This window comes from Lotus japonicus, chromosome 1 (assembly GCF_012489685.1).
Source record: "Lotus japonicus ecotype B-129 chromosome 1, LjGifu_v1.2".
Classification (NCBI taxonomy): domain Eukaryota; kingdom Viridiplantae; phylum Streptophyta; class Magnoliopsida; order Fabales; family Fabaceae; genus Lotus; species Lotus japonicus.
This window is the reverse complement of record NC_080041.1, coordinates 122,591,201-122,618,729: the sequence shown is the minus strand read 5'-3', so window position 1 is coordinate 122,618,729 and position 27,529 is coordinate 122,591,201. Positions and strand designations below refer to the sequence as shown.

The 27,529-nt window shown below is 36.2% G+C and overlaps 1 protein-coding gene across 2 annotated transcripts; it reads right to left on the bottom strand.

Moving 5' to 3' along the window:
- Window positions 1–234: 234 nt before the first annotated feature.
- LOC130730088 (ferredoxin-dependent glutamate synthase, chloroplastic) lies at window positions 235–27,104 on the bottom strand. 2 transcript variants are annotated; one of them, XM_057581978.1, is made up of 33 exons: window positions 26,735–27,104; window positions 24,348–24,660; window positions 23,173–23,615; window positions 22,959–23,090; window positions 21,773–21,871; window positions 20,892–20,962; window positions 20,165–20,261; window positions 17,744–17,836; window positions 16,620–16,765; window positions 15,936–16,095; window positions 14,870–14,980; window positions 14,559–14,774; window positions 12,630–12,787; window positions 12,071–12,200; window positions 9,427–9,485; window positions 9,165–9,270; window positions 8,510–8,606; window positions 8,235–8,350; window positions 7,956–8,153; window positions 7,720–7,830; window positions 6,558–6,797; window positions 6,370–6,468; window positions 6,165–6,260; window positions 5,870–6,067; window positions 5,708–5,782; window positions 3,886–4,014; window positions 3,684–3,782; window positions 2,826–2,968; window positions 2,641–2,734; window positions 1,467–1,705; window positions 1,255–1,333; window positions 976–1,059; window positions 235–856 (listed from the first exon to the last, which is right to left on the bottom strand). In XM_057581978.1, exons 1-33 carry the CDS (start codon window positions 26,984–26,986, stop codon window positions 695–697), a joined length of 4,845 nt encoding a protein of 1,614 aa, XP_057437961.1. In that variant the 5' UTR covers window positions 26,987–27,104; the 3' UTR covers window positions 235–694. The 2 variants fall into 2 exon arrangements, with proteins under 2 accessions (XP_057437961.1, XP_057437962.1); XM_057581979.1 differs by lacking the exons at window positions 22,959–23,090; window positions 23,173–23,615; window positions 24,348–24,660; window positions 26,735–27,104 and adding an exon at window positions 22,906–22,923.
- Between the last annotated feature and the right edge of the window lie 425 nt (window positions 27,105–27,529).

Sequence of the window (27,529 nt, the reverse complement as noted above, 5' to 3'; positions counted from 1 at the left end):
CTTAGGCTATTGTAAGTTAATCATAAAGAAACAATACAACAACTATGAGTAAAATTAGGAACGTGCATCCCTACCACATGGTCCCAAACAATGGGAAATGGAGAGAAAGAATATCATAATTGAAAAAGATGATGAAAATGTTTCTCAATGAGCCTTATTTATAGAGCCACCTAAGTAATTAAGTAGCTCACCTAATAACAAGGTATTAAACCCACTAAAGATTCTTGTTCAAGATGAAACAATTTACGCATAAAAATTTGGATAAAATTCACGTCCCAATGAATAGGATGCATTTTGGTCGTGAATGTGAAAAAAAATCATTTTTTCAGTTGATGACAAGAACAGAGACGACAATTAACAATACCAAGCCCCAACTAATTTATTTTCGCCACCCACAAAAGCCTGCAATCAGATTCGTATCAACTACATTTCATTTACAGTTTTTTTCGTTCAAATGGCTATACAAAAGCTGAGGTAAGAGAAGGCTATTGCTTCAAATGGATGTATAAGGGGACCTCGAACTGCTGGAAAATCTGATCTTGAGAAGGCAGCCACGTGGTTTTAAGGGGTATTTAATCCCATATTTTGGTTTGAAATTTCCACCTTATTGGTAGATCCCTGTTCCTTTACAAAGTGGAGACACAACTATGGCTCCATAGCCGTGGTGTAATCAATCTGAGCTTGAATTGTTTCCCTAAGCAGACTGCAAAGTGACCTGCTCTGAAGTTGTGGTGCCAAACTTGGCATTAGCCTCAGGGGTATCTTCTTCACTAGGTGGAACCAGCTGCCAAAATAATGACAAATACTTATCCCAATCCTTCAGAATAGCCGCACCTTTGCCACTACCGGCTTTCTCCTTCACACCGAAAGGTTAAAAAATTATTATCAACCCATAAAATTGATAAAAATTATGAATGAATTTCTGCCTGTGTAAATTACACATGCATAAACTCTTCTAAATAATTGGGGGCTTACAACATGGGCTTCAATAAGGCTTCTCAGCTTCATCTGCCCCACTGGCGCTGTTACTCGTTGAATTTTAACAATTTCTCTGTTTACCTGTGAATAGTGTCATATAAGCAAACGAAACATTAACATGATTTCATTTCAAGCAACAGTAATGATGGCTTTCAAGTAGGTTATGGATATTTTTTACTGCAGTTTTTTGTTTCTGTATGTATAAGTAAATTTCAAAGGCATATGTTTCATGCATAAAATGGGGAAAGGACAGTAAAATGAATCTCTGGGACAGACCTTGGGAATTAGAGTATCGTCTTCATCAAGAAGGTAAGCCAACCCTCCTGTCATTCCAGCAGCTACATTTCTACCCACTCTGTCAAGGTACAAAATATGTGAAAGCCTCAGTTAGCTTACATGATTTCCTTCAATGAAGGTTGAACAGTTACACAGAAAAAGAGAGGTTGAGGAGAAGACTGGTACATCTCTGATAAAGAAAGATTACTCACTTTCCCAAGACAACCACGCTGCCACCGGTCATGTACTCACAACAATGATCTCCTGTGCCTTCAACCACAGCTTCAGCAAGTGAGTTTCTGACAGCAAATCTTTCCCCAGCCTTCCCTCTAATGAAAACCTGTCCACCAGTTGCCCCATACAAGCAAGTGTTGCCCACAATAGCTGCATCCTCAGGCTGAAAACCTGTATTGTCGACTGGAGTCACAACTAGCTCACCCCCCGCCATGCCCTGGAAACCATCACGAATAAACATCAGAACAATGTAGCAAACCAAAAAATAAGGTCCAAGACAGGTACTATAAAACAGAAACATCCATTTCATTCACTACAGTGATAAGAGGGTGCATTGATTCAGGACAGCCTCATTTTGCTCAACCTTATTAAAACAATAACAAAGTGTTTTCCCCCAAGGTGTGGTTGGCTACATGGATTCAATTCAATGACAATATTAGTTTATCAAGAATTATGTCTGTAAGAATTCGGATTAGACATAACTCTACTCCAAAAGCTAGCTTAGGAGTGAGGGCTGATTGTTCTACCATTTATAAGGACTTACTTGGGCATATCTCTAGTTAAGGTGGGATCTCAACAAAGTCTAATCACAAGTCATTTAAATCCATATCTTATGCATGGTTTGACCTATAATTTTCGTTGGTCATTCTCTATCTATAACTATAGGACTATCGTACATATCCTCCACATTCCTTAATAATCCTTCTCCAAGTCCTCTCTATACCTGGCCAAATCACCTATGGCAAAACTATACCATCTTTTCCGCAATAGGTGCTACCCAAATTTCTCTGAAATGCTTTATTCCTAATCCTGTCTTGCATCTTTTGAGATCACTCACCCATTGTAACATTTTCATCTCTACAACAACATTAAGCTCACTTTCATATGGCTGAACTTGAATATATGGCAGAAAGTGATATCATGAAATCCTCAAAAGCAGGGAAGAACAAGATGAAATTTGCCAAGTATTTTACCAATTGAGTTCAGTACACTGCTGAATAAAGAAGCATAGTAGGGTAAAACAATCATGCAACAAGCACATGTCTCAAACTCTTTATCACAACATAAATACATCATAGTGACACATTTAACGTCTAAATTTCCTATACAAGTTCTCAGGTAAGGTGCAACACAAGAGAGTTGATAAGATACCTTCCCCACATAATCATTAGACTCTCCAACAAGGCGAATTTTCATTCCAGGTGTCAGAAAGCACGCAAATGACTGCCCAGCACTTCCAGTAAATCTAGAATCATGGAGAAAAAAAGAATTAACTTTCAATTAAAGACATCCGATTTAAGATATTAGAGTTCAACCTGCATATAGAGACATCTTACGTTATATTCAACAGTCCAGCAAAACCAGTATCACCATACTTCTTTGCAATGACACCAGCTATACGCCCACAAACAGCACGATCAATGTTGTATATTTTTATCGTCTTACTAACAGTCTTTTCATTTTCAATGGCATCTGCAACCTGAACAGAAAAAAAAAAAAAAAGTAATATTCCTAACTCATGTATGCCGTTTTTCTATAAAGCACAGAAAACCATTTGCCTCCTTTCATTCCATTTTATATTGAAATTTGAAAACACTAGTCAAAGTAAATTAAAAAGGGGGAATCAGCCAATTTTTGGAATTAGAGGTACTGCGAATTTGGCTTCATGAGATAGTAAATTAATCATTTTTTTATCCAACACTTCCTGCTCTGATTGCACCTTTTTTAACATATATTAGACAGAAAAAAATTGATTCGTTTCTGGACCTTTTTTATTATTTGGGAGTCAATGATTAGTTAAGAATGCCTATAAAAAAAATTTGATTAGTTAAGAATGGCATATGACAAATATGACGTCAGAAGCTTTCAACTGAAGCTGAATATGATTAGAAAAACCTTATTTTTAGAAATTCCATGCGTAAAACTAAATTACAATATATAAATTTAAGTACTAATGCATAAAGCGAATTTTGAATGATCACAGGTCCTCTCGAGTTGAAATTCCTATTGTACGATGACTTTTCGCATAGAAAGCTTATCAATAAAACTAATTTGAAAGTTTCATGAGCCCAAGTATATGAGCACTGAATATAATTGACATACAAAGTAGTTTAAAGTAAATATTTTGCAAAGGGTGTGTGCATATTTTTCTATTTATATCACCAACACCTATTAGTTGTTGTTTATAAAGTTACCTCTGGGTCTGCTAGCAAAACATCATCCAGAACAGGACCATTGGTATGAGTCTCCTGATTCCTGATGGTTGTACTGCTCCATTTAGGTAACCCAACACTCTGAAAATTAAAGTTTTATTACAAGCCAGAGAAGACTGTATTGATTCAACTAAGAAAGGCATGGAAAGGAAAAAGAAAGATTTATAATTGTGGCAATACGTACAGAGAGGATATAACTTAGATCCAGATGCTGAGTTTTCACTAGAGATATGTCTCTTGGATGCAATAAGTCTGTTCGACCAATTATGTCATCTAACTTCTCATACCCCAGCTGTGCCAACGTGCCTCTTACCTGGTCAAATAATAAAATTTCTTTCAGGAAGGATGAGGAAAATACAACTTAATCAGAACTTCAAAGAGGAACATGAAAATTAGAATTGTCAAGCAGTAAATACCGTAAATAAGGAGAAAACTGATTGGGACTTAGGAGAATCAGTCGTAAAATCCCTTAAATTAAGGGATTGAAATAGAAAATTATTTCCAACATATCCCATGACCTAAATTGATTTAGTTTCCTTTCTTCTTCCCATGCCATGCTATATAATGATGTGTAGCATCAACTCAAATGAATGAGAACTATTCAGATCTCATTTAATATTACGTTTCTTCGCAAGATATCAAAGCTCTAGGGCTTCTCCAGGAGCTTTGGCCTCTGCTTTCTGTTTAACCAGCCTTCATGGCTGCATTCGCCTGTGTGATGACATCGAAGGCATGAATTGATGACATCACAGATCATCCCTCCTAGTGTATGTTGATGACATTGTAGTGACAAGGAATGAAGAGAAAGAAAATCACAAATTGAAGCAGAGCCTAGCTCAGGAGCTTGAGACATAGGAACTGGGAAAATAAAGTATTTCCCTGGTATGGAGGTGACATATTCTGACCAAGTGATTTTCATATCACAGCAAAAAGGATTAGGAACAGGAAAAATTGGGTTCAAACTTCAAACCACTCTCTACTCTCTACCCCAAGGGACCTTAGTCATAAGTTGGAAGAAGCCAAAGAAGAATCCGTAGCTGACAAAACAATGTATGAAAGGTTCATTAGTTGGTCAGCTCACATACCTTGCTCACATTTGACCAACCATAGCATATTCAATTAGCATAATTAGTCCATTGATGCATAACCCAATAAAACCTTGCCTCTAAACCAAGTATATGCATTACTAAAAGGGAAGTCCTGGGAAAGGATTTTAATAAGAATACAATACACTTGACTTAGAAGCTAACACCAATGGAGACTATACAGGTTCCCTAGTCGATCAAGATCAACTTCACAATACTGCACCTTCCTTGGAGCCAATCCATGACATGGAGGAGCAAAAAGAAAAATGTAGTGACTGGTGAGATTATCAGTAGAATCGAAATTCAGATCCATTGCTGAAGGATTGTGTGAACTACTTTGGAAGTTTGGATGAATATTAAACTAGATGACATAAGAGTCAATTTGATGAAGCTCTTTTGTATCAATAAGTCATCTACAAATATAGCTCATAAGAAAAAATAAATTGAACTGATAGGGTATTTCATCAAAGAAAACTGGACGAAGGATTTGTGTGTATGCATTATTTGAACAACGATTAGCTTATCTTCTACCAAAGGGACCGAACAGTTCAAGTTGTCAAGACCTTATATCCAAGCAGGGAATGAAAGACAGCAATTCCACAATCGGAGTGAACGGTCGAGCTCAAAATACTTTAAATGAGGTGTAATTGATTAGAAGAATCAGTTTTGAAATCCTTTAGTATAAGGGATTGGATTAAGAACTCATACCCAATTCATTCCATAATTACAGTTGATTTAGTTCCCGTTTTCTTTCCTTCTAACATGTTATAAAATGATGTGTACTATTAATTCAAATGACTGAGAACAATTTAGCCCTCTCCTCATATTGCATTTCTTCACAAGAATCAGTAATGGTAACTCCAAAATAATGAACATTAATATGAACATGAAAGATATATATCAACTGCATCCCCAAAGTACCTCTTCAGCCACATATAAAAAGTAGTTGACAAGATCACCAGGAACACCGGGAAATCGTGCACGCAACTCTTCCCTCTGAAATGTGACGATAAATTTTTTATCAAATATAGGACAAGAAATCATTACAATAAAGCAAGTAATAACAAATCAGTCTTATAATACCTGGCTAGCAACACCAACAGGGCAATTATTGGTGTGGCAAATGCGGGCCATAACACATCCAGTAGCAATCATTGCCACTGAACCAAACCCATATTCATCAGCACCCATTGTTGCTGCCATCATGACATCAACTCCACTTCTAAATCCACCATCAACTCGGAGAATGACTCTTTCTCTAAGTCCATTTTCAATGAGTGTCTGAAAAAAACAGTCCACAATCAAATGGTAAACAAATTTTCAGGATAGAATGATCAGAATAAATTGCAACTACACAGATTTATGATTCAATTATAACCTGGTGAGTTTCTGTAAGTCCAAGCTCCCAAGGACCTCCTGCATGTTTGATGGAACTTATAGGGCTTGCTCCCGTACCCCCATCATGCCCTGAAATCTGTAAGTCGATCACATTATATTTCAAGCTTTTAGGATGAATAATAGATTTCTGAGAAATAAAACATTAGACAGATAAAAATATATAGATAACAAGTGACAATAGACACCTGTATAACATCAGCATTGCCCTTTGCAACCCCAGATGCAACAGTACCGATTCCAGCTTCAGCCACCAGTTTTACTGATACCTTCGCCTTAGGATTCACCTGTTCAACCAGAGAACCATGGTGACTTTTACTCATTACACTAAAATTGGTTCAAACAAAGCAAGGGAATAAACAAGCAAGAGAGTCACCTGATGAAGATCGAAGATCAATTGAGCAAGATCCTCAATAGAATAAATGTCATGATGAGGAGGTGGAGATATAAGAGGAACCCCTGGTTTAGAATTTCTCAACCTTGCAATGTACATGCTAACTTTTTTCCCAGGCAATTGTCCACCTTCACCAGGCTTCGCACCTTGTGCAATTTTGATTTCCAATTGAGCAGCATTTGCCAAGAATGTTGGTGTGACACCAAACCTTCCTGAAGCAACCTTAAGAAAATGCAATATATTTTATCAGATTACCACTGCCCACCACAATTTTATGTGACTTGAGCTGTTACCTGACCAGCTATAGATCAAATACAATTTAAATCAGCCAGATCAATTGGAAAAAAAAGTACTATCCATCCAATTGGATTAAAAACTTATTTTGCTATCATAAATTTATAACAGAATAAGTACTTATTTTGGTTTATCAAATGCAAATCACACCTACAAAGAATATATACCCTACAAAGCTTCTTTTGCTATATATATTTTTTTCATCATCTGGTTTATTAAATTTACAGGCAGAAAGGGCATCGCATGTTGGCAGCCCCATCAAGCCTATTACACTTTCAGAAAAAGCATGGAAATTTTATTTATATCTTCATTATTTAGACTTGGGAGAGGGGGGAAGGGGAAGAGTACCCATTTACTATTTACAGATTCAATGAAGTTTTAGCAATGCAGAAAGCAGAATTAATTATAATCATGATGTGTATTGATGTTTGTACTTTAATGCATAAGTTAGACAATCAATAAACCGTTAATGCTCATACCAATGCTTTCATTTTACCATTTTTTATTCAAGGGTGCATACTTGCAGGATGCTGTGGCAAAGTTGGCATTAATTCATGACAATCAAATTAAAATCATATGATTGGAGGCCTGAACAAATCAGATCACTCTATTTAATTCGATTCACTGAATGGCAGCATTCAACTGAGAATAACCGTTTTCAGGATGCTGTATCCTGTATGGATTTTATGAAACGGTTAAGTAGTTTGATTAGAAGAATGAATATATAAAGCCTAAATATACTTAAAATAGTCAACCTAGAGAATTTTCTACCATTCTACAATAAACCGGATAACTTTACTAAAGTCAACAACGTTTATGAAGGTATATTCCAAAATTTCAGCACAATAACCTGCTTGATGGCACTTGTTGCAGTATCCCCATTTTGAAGACCTTTAAGATGTGGAAGTGTTGGAGAGTAACCATCCACGACATCTGAAAGTGGTTTCCAGCGAATAGGATCCTGAATGCAATACATAAAGTCATAGTTACAGTGCAGATAAAATATTTATAAAATAAAAAAGAAACAAAAAGAATTGCCTTTTATAGAACAGGAATGCGTCTATACCAACAGTTATATTATATTACCTCACCACCTTCCCCAGAATTTGATTTTCCACCTAATCTATTCATTGCGATTGCAATTGCTTCATGAGTTTCTCTTGAAATAGCTCCAAGTGACATGCCCCCAGTGCAAAACCGTTGCACGATAGATGAAGCAGGTTCAACCTTTCCTACAGGTATTGGAGCACGATCACTTTTAAACTCAAGAAGATCACGAAGAACCTGCAACAAACAATACATAACTCACATAGCTGTTGTAAAAAATGTATAATAATGTCATGCTGTAGGATCTAAAGGACTCACATTCACAGGTCGGTTAGCCAAATGTTGCTGATAAACTGCAAAGGAACTTTGACTTTTCTGACGAACAGCTTTGTGGAGCAACTTTGACATTTCTGGATTATTTGCATGAAACTCACCTTTAAAATTATAAAACAAAATCAGTCTCTTTCAGTGCACCTTGATTACTAATCTGGATGTCATTATATTGATAGAACAGTAACACTCACTCTGCTTCTAAAAACAGCAAAAGTTCAACTGATTCTTCAACAATTAACAAGTCAAGCAGTAAATCATACCTCCTGGTCTGAACTGTATAAACCCAAAATTTTCCAATCTTTTTGCCGTATCTTCAGAGAACGCTTTCACCCAGAAAGACAAAGTCTCTCTTGCAAGCTGCGCCACACAGGAAGTCAGGAGTTTTACTATAAGTGATCTCAACTCAATTATATTGCGAATTCAGCACAAATGTGCATTCTTGCGCTGTTGCACCATTACTCTGTTCATAAACCCATTTACAAATTCTGATGCGAAAGAAAGTGTATAACTGGACCAAGCATGTTTCGACTAGCCCAGAGAAGATGAAGTTTAATGTCAAGTCTAGCGCATACAGTTGCATTTTTTAAAAGTTCATATCAATAAACCCTAAATTCTCCTAAAAGAAGTCTTAAATGGAAACCATGATTAGGTGTAATACTCAAAGTAATATCTGTTAAAATCGCTTAACAATTTTATCAGGTGTCATGAGTTATCATATCTGGTATCACATGGCACACGAGTAAATATTTGAATACATACTCATGATAGTCTAAAAATTATGTAGAATGGAGGAACAAAGATAGAAGACAAAGTCTTCTTCATAACATAACAATTCAACAAAGCTTTTATTGCAAATAAAATATTAGCACAATTTCCATTTTCATTCATAGGCTTCAGTTCTGTATTCTTCCTCACCTCATCAAAGGTTAATCCACCAATTTTTGACACGCTTCCTCTGAATGCAAGATCCACAACTTCCTTCCCTAATCCATAGACCTCAAATATCTGTGCACCACAGTAACTATATACAAGGAATTGACAAATTGATTGTCAAAAGTATAGTATCAGTAATGAAAGAGAAAAGACACAATTATTACATTCGAGAAATGATTATTACATTCGGAAATCACTTGCACCAGTTGTCCTTATTAACTACTTTATGACATAAATCACATACCTTGAAAGCAATGAGATGCCCATTTTGGAAAGAATTTTAAGAAGACCTGCTTTTACAGCCTGGAATGCAGATAAAATTCAAATTACTTGTCATTAGTTATCTTTCTACAAAAAAAAAATGATAAAAGATAAAATCATTAAGAGGAAGAAGGGGGGAAAGAAAAAAGGAACACTATGACCGAGCGAAAAGAATTCTTCCTTAAAAGGTCCCTATCAGATTATACGATTTTGGTTTTGTGGGCCCTATTTGTTAGTAGTCTTGTAGGGCTGGACTAGCAATACCTGTACTTCTAATACTTGACCTAGTTATTAGTATAAATAGGTGCATAAGATTTTCTACAGTCAATTAACATTATTTCATAATAATATCAATCATTTAGATCTAGAGTCCTGTTCTTTCACATTCTTTACTTCCATCTTTTACTTATAATTTCAACATGGTATTGAAGTGATCCCAATTAAGGTGATCAAATTACTAATTGTCAAGCAGAATATATATTCTGTTATTGATAGAAAATGTTAAAGACTGTTTAGACTTTAGAGAGAATGTGATTCCGCCCTAGGTTATCAAATCATGAATTGCCAAGAGAAAGTGTATATTCTGTTTAGAGAGAGCTTGAGAGGAAATGTATATTCTGTTAATACATAAGTATCAGAATGAATACATCTAGAACTATATATAGATCCAACTAACTAAATAACTGGTTTTAACTGTCAGTAACTGTCAGCTGTATTAGGGATGCAGAGCCAGCAACACAGCATGAGTCTCAAAGAAGACTACTCGAGATTCAGAGACACAATGGATAATAGATACAAATATATATCATATAATTATGTATAGTGCGCAATGTAATAATTTTATACTTGGACTTGACGAAGAGTCTTAAACATAAGTCTTCAAAAACAAAATTACAAGTCCTGTGTCACAAGTCAGAATGAAAACAGAGTAATGGAACAACCAAATTGGGTGCAGAGAGAGTGTGAGTGTGAAGTCCCTATTTCAGAAAACAAAAACAATTAATACCTAAATAGGATGTGCATTTAGTGGCACTCCTTCAGTTTCTTTTCATTTAACAATTTAAACTTATTTGACTTTTCAATTTCTTTACGAGAATTGGTGGAAGAAAAGGGGGAAAAAGGAAGAAAAGAAATAAGGAGCGCCTTGTAACCATTTTTTCCCTTCGCCTTGTAACCATTTTTTCCCTTCCTTTCCTCGATGGAATGCATGTAACCATGTAGTTACTCTAATTCAGTTTCTTTTTTATTAGAAGAATTAGGGGCGGCAAGGATCGAACTCTAAACCATTTGGTCATTGAGGCTCTGATACCACTGTTGGACCACGAGAGACATAAACTCCAGGGGATCTCCACATTAAAATAACAAGAGCAAACCACAAGTAAATTGAACACTGCATCTTTCACCCAAAACCTTAAGGCATTGGGACGTATGAGTCCTCTCACTTATAAGTGCTCAACACTCCCTTAATCGTCCAATGTGAGACTTCTTACTCACATTTTTAGAATTTGGGAGGCCTAACTCAACACAAAAGCTAGCCCTAGAGTTGAGGGTTGCTCTACCCTTTATAAAGGCTATCTATGTCATATCTTTAGCCAATGTGGGACTTCTAACACGCCACCTCACGCCCAGGGCTGGACATTTGGAGCGTGGAATTTGCAGGACTGGACATCTCCAGGGTGGCCCAAATATGGGAGGTCTCCACCAACAAACGAATCTAAGGATATGCTATGATACCATGTCAACCAACCAATTATCCCAAAAGCTTAAGCTATTGGGTAAGGGTCACATGAATGGCTTCATATTATTATATCTAACATATTCTATTTTTAATTTCCCTTCAACATATGTTAGAAATCCTAAGTTAGAACCACACAACACAAAACCTTAGACTTGTGCTCCTTCGTCTGCCTTTCGACTTTCTTTGTCTGGGCTAGTACTCCAGCGGGAACATCGGAATTCCTTGGACTTGTGCTCCTTCGTCTGAGTCAGAGGCCTTGGCTTGCTTTGTCTTGGGCTTGAGCTCAGCGGAACATCATTAGGTGTTCTGTTCATGAGTCTTCAGAGGCCTTGTACTATATATCATCTTTCTTTTCTTTTTTCTTCGAATTTTATTTTTCTTTTCTATTATGGAAGCGGAAGTCATGGCTTGGATCAGACTAACTCTGATACCATGTTAGAAATCCTAAGTTAGAACCACACACCCCACAAAACCTTAGGCTTAAGGCAATGGGTGTGTGTGTTCTTTATTATATATACATCTGTACACTAGCTAATCTAGGCAATGTGGGACTTCTTTGAGTCACCCCTTGTTCTCTATTAAACATATATTCACATTCCCTCATGTGGGTCACTTTTCAATTATGTGGAAAATGTGTTTATCTCGTTCAATCAGGTTAACTAATGAACGAACCCCATTTTCGTATGGTATTAGCAAGTCTTGCTCTGAGTTTTTACTTAATGCACCTTTTCCTCTGTTTTACGGAGGAATAATGTTTAAAGTACAAAATTAAATAACCAGGACACCAACATAGCCATCATTATTTCACATTGGCGCATAACAAGAAATCAGTTTTTAACATACGTATTTGAAATAAAGTCTAAATAGTGGATTGAAAACGAGCACCAACCTTGCAGTAATTCTTCTGTGCTTGTTCAATTGATACAGTAGGCATCTTTCCATTCCTCATCAAATTTACAGTTTTACTACTAAGACGCCATTGTCGGCATGTCTCCAGTGCCAAGTATGGACACACAGCACTGAAACAAACAAAAGAGATATGTCATGCTGTGCTCAAAAAGATTGAGGCTAATGAATCTAACTGAGCTTGATTTCCATTTTCCTTTGCCTCAAACAATTAGCGCAGGGTGGAACTTATTCCAATAACACTCGTAAACAATTGTTTGGTAGAAAAATCAGAAATTCAGATTTATTCATATGTAAATGAGAAAATAGATTCTTGCCATGGGTAAGAAAGAATACAACTGTATCATAAACTGGCAAACTAACAAGGAAACACGCCAACAAAAATCTTTAATTTAAACCCTACCTCACACAAATATAGAGACTAACAGATAAAAATTAGATCACAAAACACAACTCCTAATATAAGATTAAAACAAAGCAGAAAAAAAAAAGAAACTAAAAGACCGAGGCTAACGGAGGCTTAAGTGAAGGAACTAAATAACCTTGCACCATATCCTATTAAACAGGCAAACTGATGAGTGCTAAAGCACTGAGCAGTATCCGCTATAATTGATGCCGACATCCGCAGGCCATTCTGGATTAGATGCTGATGAACAGTACCAACAGCAAGAAGTATTGGAATTGCAGGATGTGTTGGTTCCTGGAACCAGAAAAATTGAAAAGCATTATTACCCCACACACACACATGAAAATATGTAAGCATATAAATGAAATCTAGAAGAACAAAGATACTTGGCGCTTTAGTGGCTATTCACGAGCGTCAGGCATGATCTCGACCTCATCATAAATGCAAAATTCATGAAAATTAATATGAATCATATTGTCATATGCATGATGATTTGGAACAGTCACCCATATCATGGTTTGGAAAGTTTAGTAACGTAATCCGACAATTTGGCATGACTTGTTGCGAGACAGGCCATTCTATTTCTTTAAATGCTCATCTTCGGGTAACTTTATCTATCTTGTTCTTGTGGTATATGAAGATGATAAAAAAAGAATTGAGGAGTTGAAGCAATATTTATTCAAGATTTTCCAAACTAAGGATGTTGGTTAATTACGATACTTTCTTGGGATTGAAGTTTTTCAGTCAAACTCAGATATTTCCATCTCTCGAATGAAGTATACTCTTGTTATTCTCGAGCAAACTGGAATGCTGGATTGCAAGCCTGTTAACACACCTATGGACCCAAATGTGAAGCTTCTACTAGGTCACGGGGAACCCTATCATGATCCAGATAGAAGATTAGTGGGAAAGTTGTACTACCTTACTATGACCTGACCTAACATTGATTTCCCTAACAGTGTTATGAGCCGGTTTCTTAACTTACCATGTGAAGAACTAAAGATCATTGAAATGAAATTATCCAGATCCTGAGGTGCATCTATTCACCTGGTCAGGTACTCATTTATGCGAATAGGGGTCACACTAGTACTATTGGATATGCTGATGCTTGGCCAGGTGATGTTAATGACAAGAGATCCACTTCCACTTATGTGTTCCTATTGGGGGATACTTAATTTCGTGGAAATGCAAGAAGCATACTGTCATTGCAAGGTATAGAACGGAAGCAGAGCATTGTGCTATGGCTAATGCCACTTGTTAACTTTTATGGTAAAACACTTACTTCAAGAGTCGAAGTTTTGTGAGTTAGAACTGAACTTGTTTGTCATAATAACCAACCGGCTATGTATCCTTACTTAAATCCAATTGTTCATGAGAGGACCAAACATATAGAGGTTGATCGTCAGTTTGTCTAAGAGAATATCCTCTCAAGCATTATTAAGACTTCTTATGTGCATCTAGAGATCAACCAACTGATATGTTGACTGAGCCTTTAGGGGTTCTAGAATAGCATATATATGTAACAAGTTGAATGCACCTAATATATATAAGTATGCACCAACTTGAGGGAGTGTTGAATATCTGACTTTAGTAAGATATGTTTGACTTGAGTTAGATTTGTTGTATCTATGTCATCCAAATCCCATGAAATTAGGAATTTCTTAGACTTTGGGAATGACTTGAATTTTACTTTCCCTTTGTTTTGCACATAAATATTGTAAAATTTATTGACAAATACACAAAAACATTAGTTCTCAAATTCAAGTAATGCATGTGAGAAAACACTATCTTATCAATTTATAAATCGAAGGGCAGTTTACAAGTTCAATAAATTTGAATTGACAGTTAAATTAAGATTTTTTTAAGGCACACAATGGCTAGTAACTGAGTAAAAAACCTAAAAGCAGATAAAACCACCAAACACTTTAGAAAAATGAGGAAGGTCTGAGATACTTGCAGAAGCATATCAGTTTTAGTTATCATCTAATCAAATTGCTTCTATCGTTAAGATCTATAATAGATACACTTTTGTAGAAAGATACAAATGCTTTTAAACAGTCCTTACCAGTGCTTCTGAACGGTCTGAAAGAATAAGAAGCTGGGAACCATTTCTAACAGCTTCATCTGCAGCTTCACAAAGCTTATTTAATGCTTTCTCCAAGGAACCGTCAATCCCCTTAGTTATATCAAAAAATGTTGGTAATACTTGCGGTTTTAATAAGGGGTCGTTTAATAATGATTCAAGATCCCCTTCATTCAATACTGGACCAGATAATATAACCTGCTCAGAAAACATACCATTACTTTCTTGGAAGGAAAAGGCATCAATCATGGAAATGAAGACAAATCAATTATTTAAAATGTGTGCTAAAATACCTGTGATGCGTTTTCAGGTCCAGTTTCCAATATATTCCCTCTCTTCCCTATATTCACTTCAAGAGACATAACTAATCCTTCTCGAAGAGGATCAATTGCAGGATTTGTGACCTGTAATTTTGAAAATTAATAAAAATTGGGTGGTGGCAACAGAAAGTGAATTAGCATAAAGAGATATTACATGCCATATCAATAATATAATTTTCAACTGCTAGAGTTATGGTCTATGTATTTGATGAGTAAAAGAAGCCTAGGTTACAACTTTGTAATTAGGGGTTCAATTAATTATGGGTAGTCCATACTTCAATTTACTCGCTTAAGTCCAGTCAGTTTTCAGAATCCTACGAGGCATATAAATAGTCGTTATCTTTGTTCTGAAACAATATTCAGAATACATCCCGTGTTTCTTTCCAACAAATAATTCTGATACTATCTGATTTCTGCCCAAGGAAGTGGACTCCTCCCATACAGATTTTGTTCATAATATGATATCGATATATGTTAATGTGTACATACATTTTGGATGCAATCACTCATCATCCCATTATAATGTACAAGACATGCTCCCCTGCATGAACTATACCAATGCCAAGACATCCAAATTCTAGCCCCCATGTCCATTACTCTTCTAGGTCATAATACCCTTCACTAAAATTAACTATGAAACATTCAGCATAAAAAGAATAAGGCATTCTTCTTAAACCTTTGAACAAGGAAAACATGTGAAAAAAGTGTATTGGACAATCAAAGGAAGAAAGCCTGACAATATCTCAGCTCAACTGGTAAAGAAATGGACCATACGTGCATGAATATATATAAACAAGAAAGAAATATTTCTAACCTAACAGATATGCATAGAGCCTAAGCATTGACATACAAACAATTTCATAGACAAACAACTTCAAGTATGTCATGACATTGTGAGCAAACCATAACTCAATTCATAGTAAAACATGGTAATCACATGAATCAGATTAAGCGAACCGGCACCATAATAGCAAAACTTGATCAGAGAACAGTGGAAATTATTTTCTAGAATAAATTTTAGAAATATAGTCAAGCTTACCTGTGCAAACCGTTGCTTAAAATAATCGAAAAGCATGTGAGGTTTCTGAGACAATGCTGCCAATGGAATATCATCTCCCATGCAAAAAGTTGGCTCCTTTCCCTGACCAGCCATAGCCTCAATCACCATCTGGACATCTTCACTGGAGTACCCAAATGCCCTGGTCTCACCAAATAACATCTAAGTAAGAACCATATAAGATGTTGTATTCTAAACTGCAATATAGAGCAAATACCCTCTCCCATCAAATGCTATAGAACCTTCGCTTACAAAAAATTCAACATTAGGTGTCGGTTTCGGGTACAGGAACCCTTTTTGTTGAAGGTCTTTCATGGGGAATATTCATATATATTTCTATTCAAAATAGAATAATCTATTAAGTTGATAATAAAAAACAGGAGACACTACACATGAAGACCCTATTCCTACATCCTAGAGAAAAATATATTACTCTAGAAAGCAAACCTTTTATTGTTTAAATCATAAATTTCATCCAAAACTGATATTCATAAATCATAATCCTCATAAAAATCAAGATAGCAAATAAGAAACACAAAGCATGTTTATGCAATTGCTGTTAGTAAAACAATGGGATTGGTAGGGTTTAATATGGCAGTACTTTAAAACACGAAATTCCTTCACTAAGGTTAAAAACTAAGAACAAAATCTACAAAGAACTCTCACTGTTGTTGTCTTAATATTGCGTCATTCTCCATAACAGAGGTTGAAAGGAAGTTCTCAGCCTTCAAAGACCGCAGATTTTCCTTGATCCAGTCCCCATATGGATTTGATAAGGCTACTCGTTTTTTAACCTCCGTATTCTCATAGACCTGCCACGGAAAATGTTTGAAATGAAAAATAATCCTATGAGACGTCACACACTACTTTCGACAAGAAACTAAACAGTCAATTACTAAGAAAACAGAAAATATGTCTATGACAACTCAGGGAAGAGCAACCACAATTCCAGAAACCAAATCACACTGACCCTCGCCATTTTTTTGTAAATGATATAAATCGATTTTATATCAGTCAATCAGACATACTTTTTAAAGCCCAAATCCCAATATAACATAAAATGACACTATTCAAACTGTTCGAGGGAGAACATTTCAGGACTAAAATTTTCATTTATACACTTTCGAATGTGTTAAGGTCTCACTTTCTTTTATACACCTATAAAGGGAAGGTGCCTCACTCCTAAGCTAGTTTTTGGGGAAGACTTAATCCTAACTCACATTTAAGATGGTAACAGAATCTACCCTTAATCCTTCACGCTCCAAATGTCCAGTACTTGGCGTGAGGGAAGTCTGTTGAGGTCTCACATTGAATAGAGATGTGAGCAAAGCAGTCCTTATAGAGTGCATGGCAACCCTCACCCCTGAGCTAGCTCTTGGAATAGAGTTAGACCTGACCAGAATTTAAGAACTCTTAAATTTCTTAGACTCACGAATATCTTATGATGTAGTTCTCAACTATGTTTTCCTATTTTTTTAAAAGGGCTGTGAACCATTACGCTTTTGGAATCATCAACAAAATTTCAAAATCAATTGAAAACGTAATATAGGAAGGGGTAGCAATACATTTTCTACGGGGAAATTCTGGGCAAGCTATCTGATTCAATGAATGACATTATTTTACGTTGGGGGACACATAAATTGCACCAAATAAAAGAAAATTTCTAAATATGATAAATATCTAACTTCATAAATTAATACTAATATTTGCAGGAACAAAACAACCATTAGAAAATAATGTGCTTATTTAAAATTGCAGTAAGAAAAACAATAAAGTATTGCAGTGCAAACCTGACCACCAAGTAAATCAACCGTTATCATCATGCCTGGACCTAATCGGCCTTTCGAGATAACCTTTGATTCATCCACTGGTATAACACCAACCTATAAGGGAATGAATTAATCGAATGCGATGAAACAAAATCAATGACTTCAGAAATATAATTCTCACTACAGCCGTATCAGTAATAGAGATCCCAACTTTCAAAAAGAATAGTTTATGACCAAATAGTAGAAATTTAAATTACTTATAAATGTATTAAGTAAGGACTAATAAAAAATATCAGAGGCCACATTAACAGGATATGTACAAAGAAGAAAACAGAAGAAAGGTCAACACTAGTAACCAACCAGCTAGCAAATATTCACACTAAGCTCCTTGCGGTCCCTAAATTGGGTACAATTGTAATAAGTTGGGTGCATATAATCTTTACTCTGAATGCACTAGCCTGAGGTGAACTGTTAAAGAATATAGGTTAGTCTAGGGTAGTCTGGGCATTAGGCCAACATGTCAGGCTCGTTGTGTGGGCTACACAAATGGTTTGACATGCTGTACTAAAAAGTTTCATATGTTCTTGAAGATTAATCAACAAATTTTCTAGTAACCTTTTTATTCATATACCAATGCACAAACACCGTGAGCAATTGGTCTATATTATGCCTTTGTACTGCTTCTAGCCACAACAGTATGTTTTTAGCATCTCCATGTCACAATGTTTCCTAATACCTCTGTACAAGGCCCTGTAGTACACTTTGCATCTTCAACAGAACTTCCATAATCAACATATGCACATGCACAGCACTCAATTCTCCAGTGTTTATTTTTCTTGAATAGTAACTCCTTCTGGGTTTACTTTTGAGATGGTGAAGAATCTGATTTACAACATAATGATAACTCCTTCCCATAAGGTGTGTGTATTTGCATCTTTCAAGTGGTGACTCCTCTTCTGTGATCTTCTGCTTCAAGTTTCGGTCTCTAGGAATCCCTGCAGGTCTGTAGCCTAGTTTCCCTGCTTCCTTAAGCAAGTGAAAAGTGTACTTCCTTTGGGAGCTGGAAATACACTTTTTGCTTCTAGCTACTTCCATTCCATCCCAAGAAAGTATTGTAGCTGCCCAAGATCTTTAATGTCAAATGCTGTCCGAAAACAATGACATTGTAATTTCTTGAATGTCATCAACAATAATTACCATGTCATCTACATAGACTATAAGAGTAGCCCTTTTTGACTCCTCTTAGTTTTGTCACAAGCAAGGTGTAGTCAGCTTGTCTTTGTATATAGTCCAACTGCTTCATGGTGGTGTTGAATCTCGTGAACCAAGCCCTTGGTCAGAGACTGCTTCAGCCCACATAGGGATATGTTCAGTTAAGACACTATGTCACGATTCTCTTAGTCACACAGTTGAATCATAGGAGATATGGGATCTTTTGAATTCGTGGCAGTAACATTGGTATCCTTCGTGTGGGAGAATAGCAAAAATATAAGCATTTATGGGACTTTGGATCAAGTTTTCCTTCCGTGGGACTTGAGTTGTGGACAATAGGACCAAACACTTTTTTGGAGAAAGTGACTGTATTTTGACACAGGAAAATGACGCAACTGAGTAATTGAGAGGAGTTAAGAACTGAAAGTGGCTTAGACGGAAGGTGATTTATAAGATAGGTAGCAGCAAGGAAGGCTTCGCCCCTGAAATGCTTATGACCTATGCTAACAATTAAAACATCGAAATTTTTGCTTGTTCTTCTCTATCTGAGCTTCATGAGCCAGGAGCAGATGCTCAAATTAACAAGTCATATAAGTATCCTGCCTGTTGCTCATGGAGGTGATAAAAGCATCATGTTCCAAATGTAGGGCCTCAAATATCATATAAACATGCTCTTGCAAGGAAAAATAGAAAGCTATAAGGCCATGATTTAGACATTTGGAGTCTGCTTCGTGCCATTCTTGGTTTTTAGAAACATTAGTAAGGAGGGTAGTTTGAGGAAAAGGGGATCGAGGAAAACTACAGACCAAAACATTACAAGAGATTCGGATTTAAATGGTTCATCACTGGACTACATCATGATAGGACATTATGGCATCGTTTTATCTACGCAATTGTCTACCTAGTGGGAAAAGACTTCATTGTTGCTGCTGATGCTCCCTGGTAACAGTTTAGTAAATAGTAACAGAATCTAAACCAACTGAGAAAGATTCAGTAGAGCTAAGCTAACATGTAATAAGCTGTAAGCTACCATTTCCCTGCCCTAACTGTGGAAACATATGCGGTGCACTAACGAGTTTTCAGGTCTTGGCTTTTCAAAGCCTAAGTGCAGTCAAAGCAACATCATCTCTTTTAAGTTCTAGATCATAAAATAAAGTAGTTGTCACCCAAGTGAAATCATGCAATCTTATATCAAATATATAATTAAGGGATAAAAGTTATGGACTTCACCTCTGAGGCAACGTAAACCATATTGTCTGATGTTCGCCAAAACCTAGCAGGTCGAAGTCCATTACGATCAAGACAAGCACCTACAGTTTTTCCATCACTGCGGCACATAATTTGGATTACCAATCACCACAGATATACAAGAAATTTAGGAGAAAATAATTAAAGATTAACAACAAAACAACGGTTTTCTACATACTACTGGTAAATTTATTAAGCAATGGAAAAACTGCTTAAGGAAAGTGAGCAGTGCAAGATTAAATTCAACTTAACAAAGACGATTTTATCTACACAACAAAGGAAAATATAATTATTTGCATGACGCGATAAAATTGCAGCACAAAAAGATACTAAAAATACATTTCTGTCATTTATATTCTCATTGCATGCCCCTTCAAATGATACTCTAGCCAATAAGCATTGACATCAAACCTCCTCAAACGTTGGGACACGATTTGTATTAAGAACACTTAATTCGTGAAATAAGACAGTAAATCAAGAATTACATTGAAAAAATTTCCTGGACCCGTGACTCTCTCCCCTTATTGAACACACCACAGGCACACAGATTAGGACCATTGAATTTCGCTTTTGCTTCTAGTTTCTAGTGACCAAGCTTTGCTGAGTAGTGCAATTGGCCTATAGTCTTGAAGTCAGGTGTATGAATTAGGATAGATTATAGACCAAGAAGGCAACCATGTTCCTCTGGATTTGTTTTTAACATTTATACCTGAATAAAAGCAAGGCAGGTCCATCCCAAGCTTCCATCTGACCCTTGTAGTAGTCATAAAAGTCAAGCACCTAAGAAGTCAACACAGCATTAAGGAAACTTTCATGCAGAAATTTCAGAGGAAGGATTTAGAAGGTTGCAAGAAATAAAAGACAAAATGCAACAAACAAAACATAGATTTTGTTTTTTGCATATTAAGCTTGAAACTGTTAAGGTCTGACTCTCATATTGACTAGTGAATAGTGATATGGGAATGAAGTCCTTATATAGGATAAAGCAATCCTCCCCTTTGAGCTAGCTTTTGGGGTAAAGTTAGGCCTAACATAAATATTAATATGGTATCAGAGTCTATCCAAGATCAGTTTATTGGGCTACCAATAAATGGGTCACGCGCATAAATCCAGCCCTGCAAACTTCACACTCCAAATGTCCAAAGCATGAGGGGGCGTTAAATCCCACATTGACAAGTGATTGACAAGTGATATGGCCAAAAAAAGTCCTTGAAAAGGGTAAAGTAATCCTTATCCCTAAGCTAGCTTTTGAGGCAGAATTAGGCCTAGCCTGAATTTTATCACAAGAGGACTAAATAAAATCATCTTGCAGGGGAAATGGCCTAAGAACCAATTAAAGCAAATAGGATATGCATTTTCATTTGGATAAATAAAGCATGCAAGGAATCTCTCAGCAATAATAGCAAATATGGCATATATTAAAGCATAAGCGGATAGGATATGCATTTTCATTTGGATAAAAAAGTATATATCATAAAGCATGCTTTAACAATTGGAAATTTATAGCCATCACATTGGGGGGGGGGGGGGGGGGGGACTATTACATAAATGTGCAGAGAATATGCCATTTATTTTAAGGAAAAAAATTACCTCTGGGTATTTGATTGTCAGAGTTGGATGATTTTTATAAGCCTCGGGAACAAGAATCATCATAGCTTCCTCAGGACTACGACCACTTCTTATTAATAACTAAACCATAGTAGACCGTTCAAGTAAGATATAAGCATGACCATTAATAAAAGTCTGAATCTAGAGAATATGATAGTAAAAAGAAAAATCAAAACAGTGGACTAAAATAACACAACAATCAAAGAGATCAAAGGATTTGGTAAAATAAAAATGAAAAAATAAAAAGATAAAAACAAAACCAATTCAGAGTAATGCTTGCTAAATGGAGCACCAATTTCTTGCTTTCAATTTTTCAGTTTAACAGTGTTTACTTTGATCAAAGATGAAATAGACATCCACCCAGAACCAAAAAAAAATACATCATGGAAATGGAAAAGACCAACTCTAAAGAGCTCACTCACATGTCCCTCAAGAAATAAACCATCGACCCCGCAAACAAATCATGAGTTACAAACCACATGAAAGTCAACAAAACAACTCTATAAGATTGGCAGGAAGAAACTTCTGACAAAAAAACTTCCACCCATAAACTATAGAAACCCCCAAATAACCCCATTGTCTTAAAACATTCTGCTCCTCTTTTTCCAGCCAAAGACTCTAAAATCAATAGAAAAAAAAATTATTCAAGGTACAAGTGAAACCACACAGATCAACTGTTGGATAAAATGTCAGAAGGTCATTACCAAATCTTCAAAGCAATTTAAAAAATAAAAGAAGATATTGTCTCTAATATTAAAAACATATGACAAACAGCAGGATAAAATAGAAATAACTAACCAAACATGAGACCTATGAAACTAAAACAACTTATTTGTATCAGCTCTATTAAGTATCTCAGTCCATACAAAAGTATGCACCTTGATAGAAGCATTAACCTAACAAATAACTAAGATATCTTGAAACTTTAAACAATAGGACAGTGAGACAAAAACTGAAAGCAAAGTCAACATTACGAGTATAGGAATAATCATATGAGTATGAGGATCATATCTTTTTCAACAACTAAATTCAAATGAATCATAATCATCTTTCGTCAAATAATATCAAACAAATCATCATCATTTTTCAGCAATTAATTTTAAAAGAATCATCACCAAGATCTTCAAGCAGAAGGAACTGATAACTTTATATTCAGTTATTGACGTACTTCTGCAGTACTGTCAAGATTTGCTGAGTCTGATGCCTTTGGATTTCCAAATGGACGAATTTCATTTTCACGACCTCGCCATACAGGTGACTTCAACGATGGCTCTCGTGATTGCATCCAATTCAAGTTCCCCTGCACATATATTTACCCATTACTTAAATCCATCTGAGGTAAAATTACATGGAAAGATTTTAAATGTCAAATAAAACTCAACCTGTATGGTGTTGATCTCTCCATTATGACCAAGAAGCCTCATTGGTTGTGCAAGAGGCCATCTGGGGCTAGTATTTGTGCTATACCTTCGATGATAAATGGCAAAGGGGGATTTATAAAGATCGTTTTGAAGGTCAGAATAAAACAACCCAAGAACTTGTGAGCGAAGCATCCCCTTGTAAACTATTGTTTGATTGGATAAAGAACAGAAATAAAGCTCATTTGCCCAACTTTCTGAGCTTACAGCTTTTTCAATCAATTTACGACAGATGTACAGTTCTCGTTCAATGTCATCGGCATTTTCTTCTTTCCCGATCTTAACAAATACCTGCTGTATATTGGGCATGGTCTCCTTCGCATAAAAACCTACAATAGAAGTATTTACAGGGACAGGCCTCCACCCAAGCACCTCAAGACCTTCTTGCTGAAAAATACTTACAATAACTACAGAAGAAATTAAATTACTAGTCAGAAAACTAAAACCCTGTTCCTGTATAAACACACACTTTTTGTAAACTAGCACCATAAATAACTCGGTCACTATAGAAAGCATCCAACTACAAAGTGCCGAGCTTTCCAATCGTCAGAAAAATAGCTTGCTTATAATAGCTTGTAAGCACACTACCTTGAAAGGATTCAACAAAGAAGGCTATCAAAGACTCTCAAGTAATTCAGACATCATATGCGCATTTAAAGTGAAAATGCTTGAAGTATTCAAGACAAGAAGGACTCACTATGAAACTCAAGCATAATACATGACAAGAAGCTCAGAAAGACCCAAGTCATATTTAAAAAGGTAAGCAATATAAGTTTTCTAACGAGCCTTTTTTCCAATACATTGAACAACAAAATAACAGACTCCCTGCCCTACAAAAGCATAGAACATGAAAAAGTTGACACCAACAGCTAGAAATGACTTTTTGGAGTGGCTTTGGAGGTTATCTTTGGAGAGAGACGACTGACGAGTACATGGGAGATATGTAGAAGAATTGTGTACTGAATCAATGAGAAATACAGAAAAAATGCCTAGCACAAAAAAGAAAGTAAAAAGAAATTATGCAACATGTAAATTATCCACAGACAATTTAACGTCCTTATCTTAGTGAAACAATAAAAATCAAAGACATAATAGGGTGTTAGTTATATAATGCCCTTCAAAATAAGAACACTTATTACCTTTCTTGGCCTCATTCAAGAGTTCTACACTTTTGGGTAGGAAAACCATTCCAACACCAGTGTGCAACTTATCAAAGGAAGCAATCCCTTGTTTGTCAGCCCAATTGTCGAATAGATCCCATGGAATTGCAGTCATCAGCCCAGCACCATCACCAGAGTCATTATCCGCTCCACAGCCACCACGATGTTCCATACAGCTTAAAGAAGTTAAAGCATCCTTGACAATTACATGTGATGCCTTATTTTCCAAATTGGCAATGAATCCAACACCACAGGCTCCTCTTTCTGATAATATATCATCCAAGTTTGCAACCTGATCAACAAGTAACTAGAATTACCCAACACGTTGTCATGTAGGTTACATCCACAGTCATGAATAGTTTATCACTTGAGCATTGAGAAACAATTTTGTAAAATAACCCATAACCCAATGAACCACCCTTTAAATTAATAGCAAAGCAAACTGCTAATTATGAGCAAGAATACAATGAGAAACAGATGTAAAGTCTATTCAGCATAAAAGAAAGTTTATTTAGGAGTTATAAAGTATCAAAGTTTCATAAATTAGTTAAATGAAATCCACATTTAAACTGGATGACACTAGTTTAGTTGTCAATTTGCTGAGACATCATTCAAAAAAAATTATAATAACAAGCAAACAAGGTAAGGTTCAAAAGCACAACTGAATATTACCATTCTACATATTGAATAAATTATGTCCCTGAATGTTATTTAGGAATTATAAAAACTCATTAAATTCCTAAACAGTACAATTAAACCTCATGAAAATTGTCCTGCTGCCGATTGGCTAAAGCATAACTATAACAACATTGAAAGAGCAAATGAACATGGGAAGGTTTAAAAGAACACTTAGTTGTTTGTTACACTTTGAAGCATGGGTACCTCATGCTGTGAATCGTACGCGTACCAGGTATTGGTACGCGTTGGGTGACTAGGTACATACTCAGGTTTGTACCAAACCTTTTTTAAAGAGAAGTAAATCATGGTTGCATGGTTCAGATATGGATCCAATGAGGTCGGGAAATTTTGGATATAACTAGTGTACCTGTGAAGCCCTTTTTTTCTAAAAATAACACCATTTTTAAGTGAAGTTAGGTTGCTTTTCTCCTTTCTCTGTATTTCTCATTTGTCTGTTTGTCCAATCAAAGTCTATTAACAAAGTTTCTTTTCTTTTATCTTTAATAATATAAGTTTGGTTAATTTATGAATCAGTTAATTTCTTGCAATACAAATGTTTTCATAACAATTTACAAATATATTACTCCTTTTATATTTTATGTTATGTTAAAATTTATATATTTTATCTTCCATCCAATTTTTCCAAGTTTTATGGTGTAAGATTCTGATTTCTCATTTATACATTATATTTAAAAGTTTTATATTAATATACCCATGCCTTGAATCTTTAAAAATTCCTGTATTATCCAACTGGTGCTATACCAGTATAGTGCAACATAGCTGTTACCAAAAATTAGAAAGAAAGATGCATTTGGTAATGTGATATTGTAGAATGGATTCCTTAACTATGTATGAAAATCTTCATAATTAATAAACTCTATGGCCTGGAAGGCTACACAGTTTCCTTCTCCCAGGTTATTGGAATTTCTTAAATGAGCACCTTCATAGGGTGTTGGGTGAGTCTTTGCCAAATGGCAAGCTATTTAACTCTAAAGTTACTGATGCCGGTGCCAAAGTAGGACAGATCCAGCAAAGTAAAAGATTATCAATCATCAGCCAGTTAGTTAGTCTTGTAACTAACTCGTACAAACTCTTGGAACAGGACTTTTCTGATAGCATTAGTCTTGTTGACACTTGACAGATAACAATTTTTCATTGCATAGAGAAATTGGATTTCTATTTGTCTCTCAACTACTAGTAGAGTTTCATCAATTGCGAACGAAGAGCCCAAGTCTTGATTCCAAGTCAAGTTAACCACTCGTTTACAAGTTAATAGTTCCTCAGCAGGCTTAAACAAGAACAATCAGTTCCCCTGCCTCACTGGATAGTAGCCAATTCTAGCTTTTCCTCATCAAACATGAAGGAAAATATCATCGAAATTCTGGTTCATAAAAAAACTGCTAGGTTGATAACAATCTGAGTTATCAAACTCGTGCACACCGTTCTACTTTATCAGACACCGCTGAAACAACGATTTTCATTTCGGAAAAGAGAAAAAAAAAAATTCGAGTGACTCGAGTCAACTCAGTACTCACCTAGTCACTATCAACTCACCTGAATCATTTTCTGGTAAGATTTTGGTTATGTCAACGCGATTAACAGCAACGATTTCGATAGAGCGTGTTCTTCTCATGAAACATTTAGAAACGAAAAGCAATTCAAAAGGAGAAAGGAAAAGCTGTTGTGACCTGTGGTTTCAAATCGGAAGACGAAGAAGAAGGAGGAGGAGGAGGAGAGTGAGGGACGCGGTGAACGTTGAGAACAGCGGAACGACGAAGCGGAACAGAACTGATCGACGGCGTGAATCTGCGGTTGCGGCGCTTAGGTTTACGGCCGAGAGGAGCGAAGTCAACGAGCCAGTGAGCGTGGAGGTTGGAAGGAAATGGCGCGGAAGGGCGAAGAAGGACTTGAGAAACGGACGCTACAGAGTGCAGCGCCATGGAGAGGGTGAGGAGTGAGTGAGAGAGAGAGAGAGAGAGAGAGAGAGAGAGAGAGGGAGGGAGAGTGTGTTTGTGGAGAATGGAAAGGGTGAGAGAGTAAGATGAATGAGTGAGTGAGAATGAAGATAAAAGGGAGAAGAGGGAGAGGCCAGGAAATGCTTAACCTCACATACGCCACCAACAACTCATTCCTTTCTCGTCTTCCTTTTCCGACCGTGATGTTAATGGGCGCCATTATGTGGTAAGGTCTAGGCTTACCAATGTGCACCACCACCCAATCATCATCACTTTTTTCTTTGGCTTCTATTCTATCTATGGCAAATTCATATCAGGGTCTACTCTTTAGTCTTTCGACTATTGTTTAAGATATTGTGGCTAAATTGCAAATTTAGGAAAATGACTTGTCCTGTGAGGTTGGTTATAGTAAGGCCTGGCCGGAAAGTCTTCTTGCCTCTATCATTGAAGGAAAGGTTGTTTCATTTAGTACGAGATCGCTTCACTATTGAACAGTGGAACACTACTACTTGAACTGTCAACGGTGAA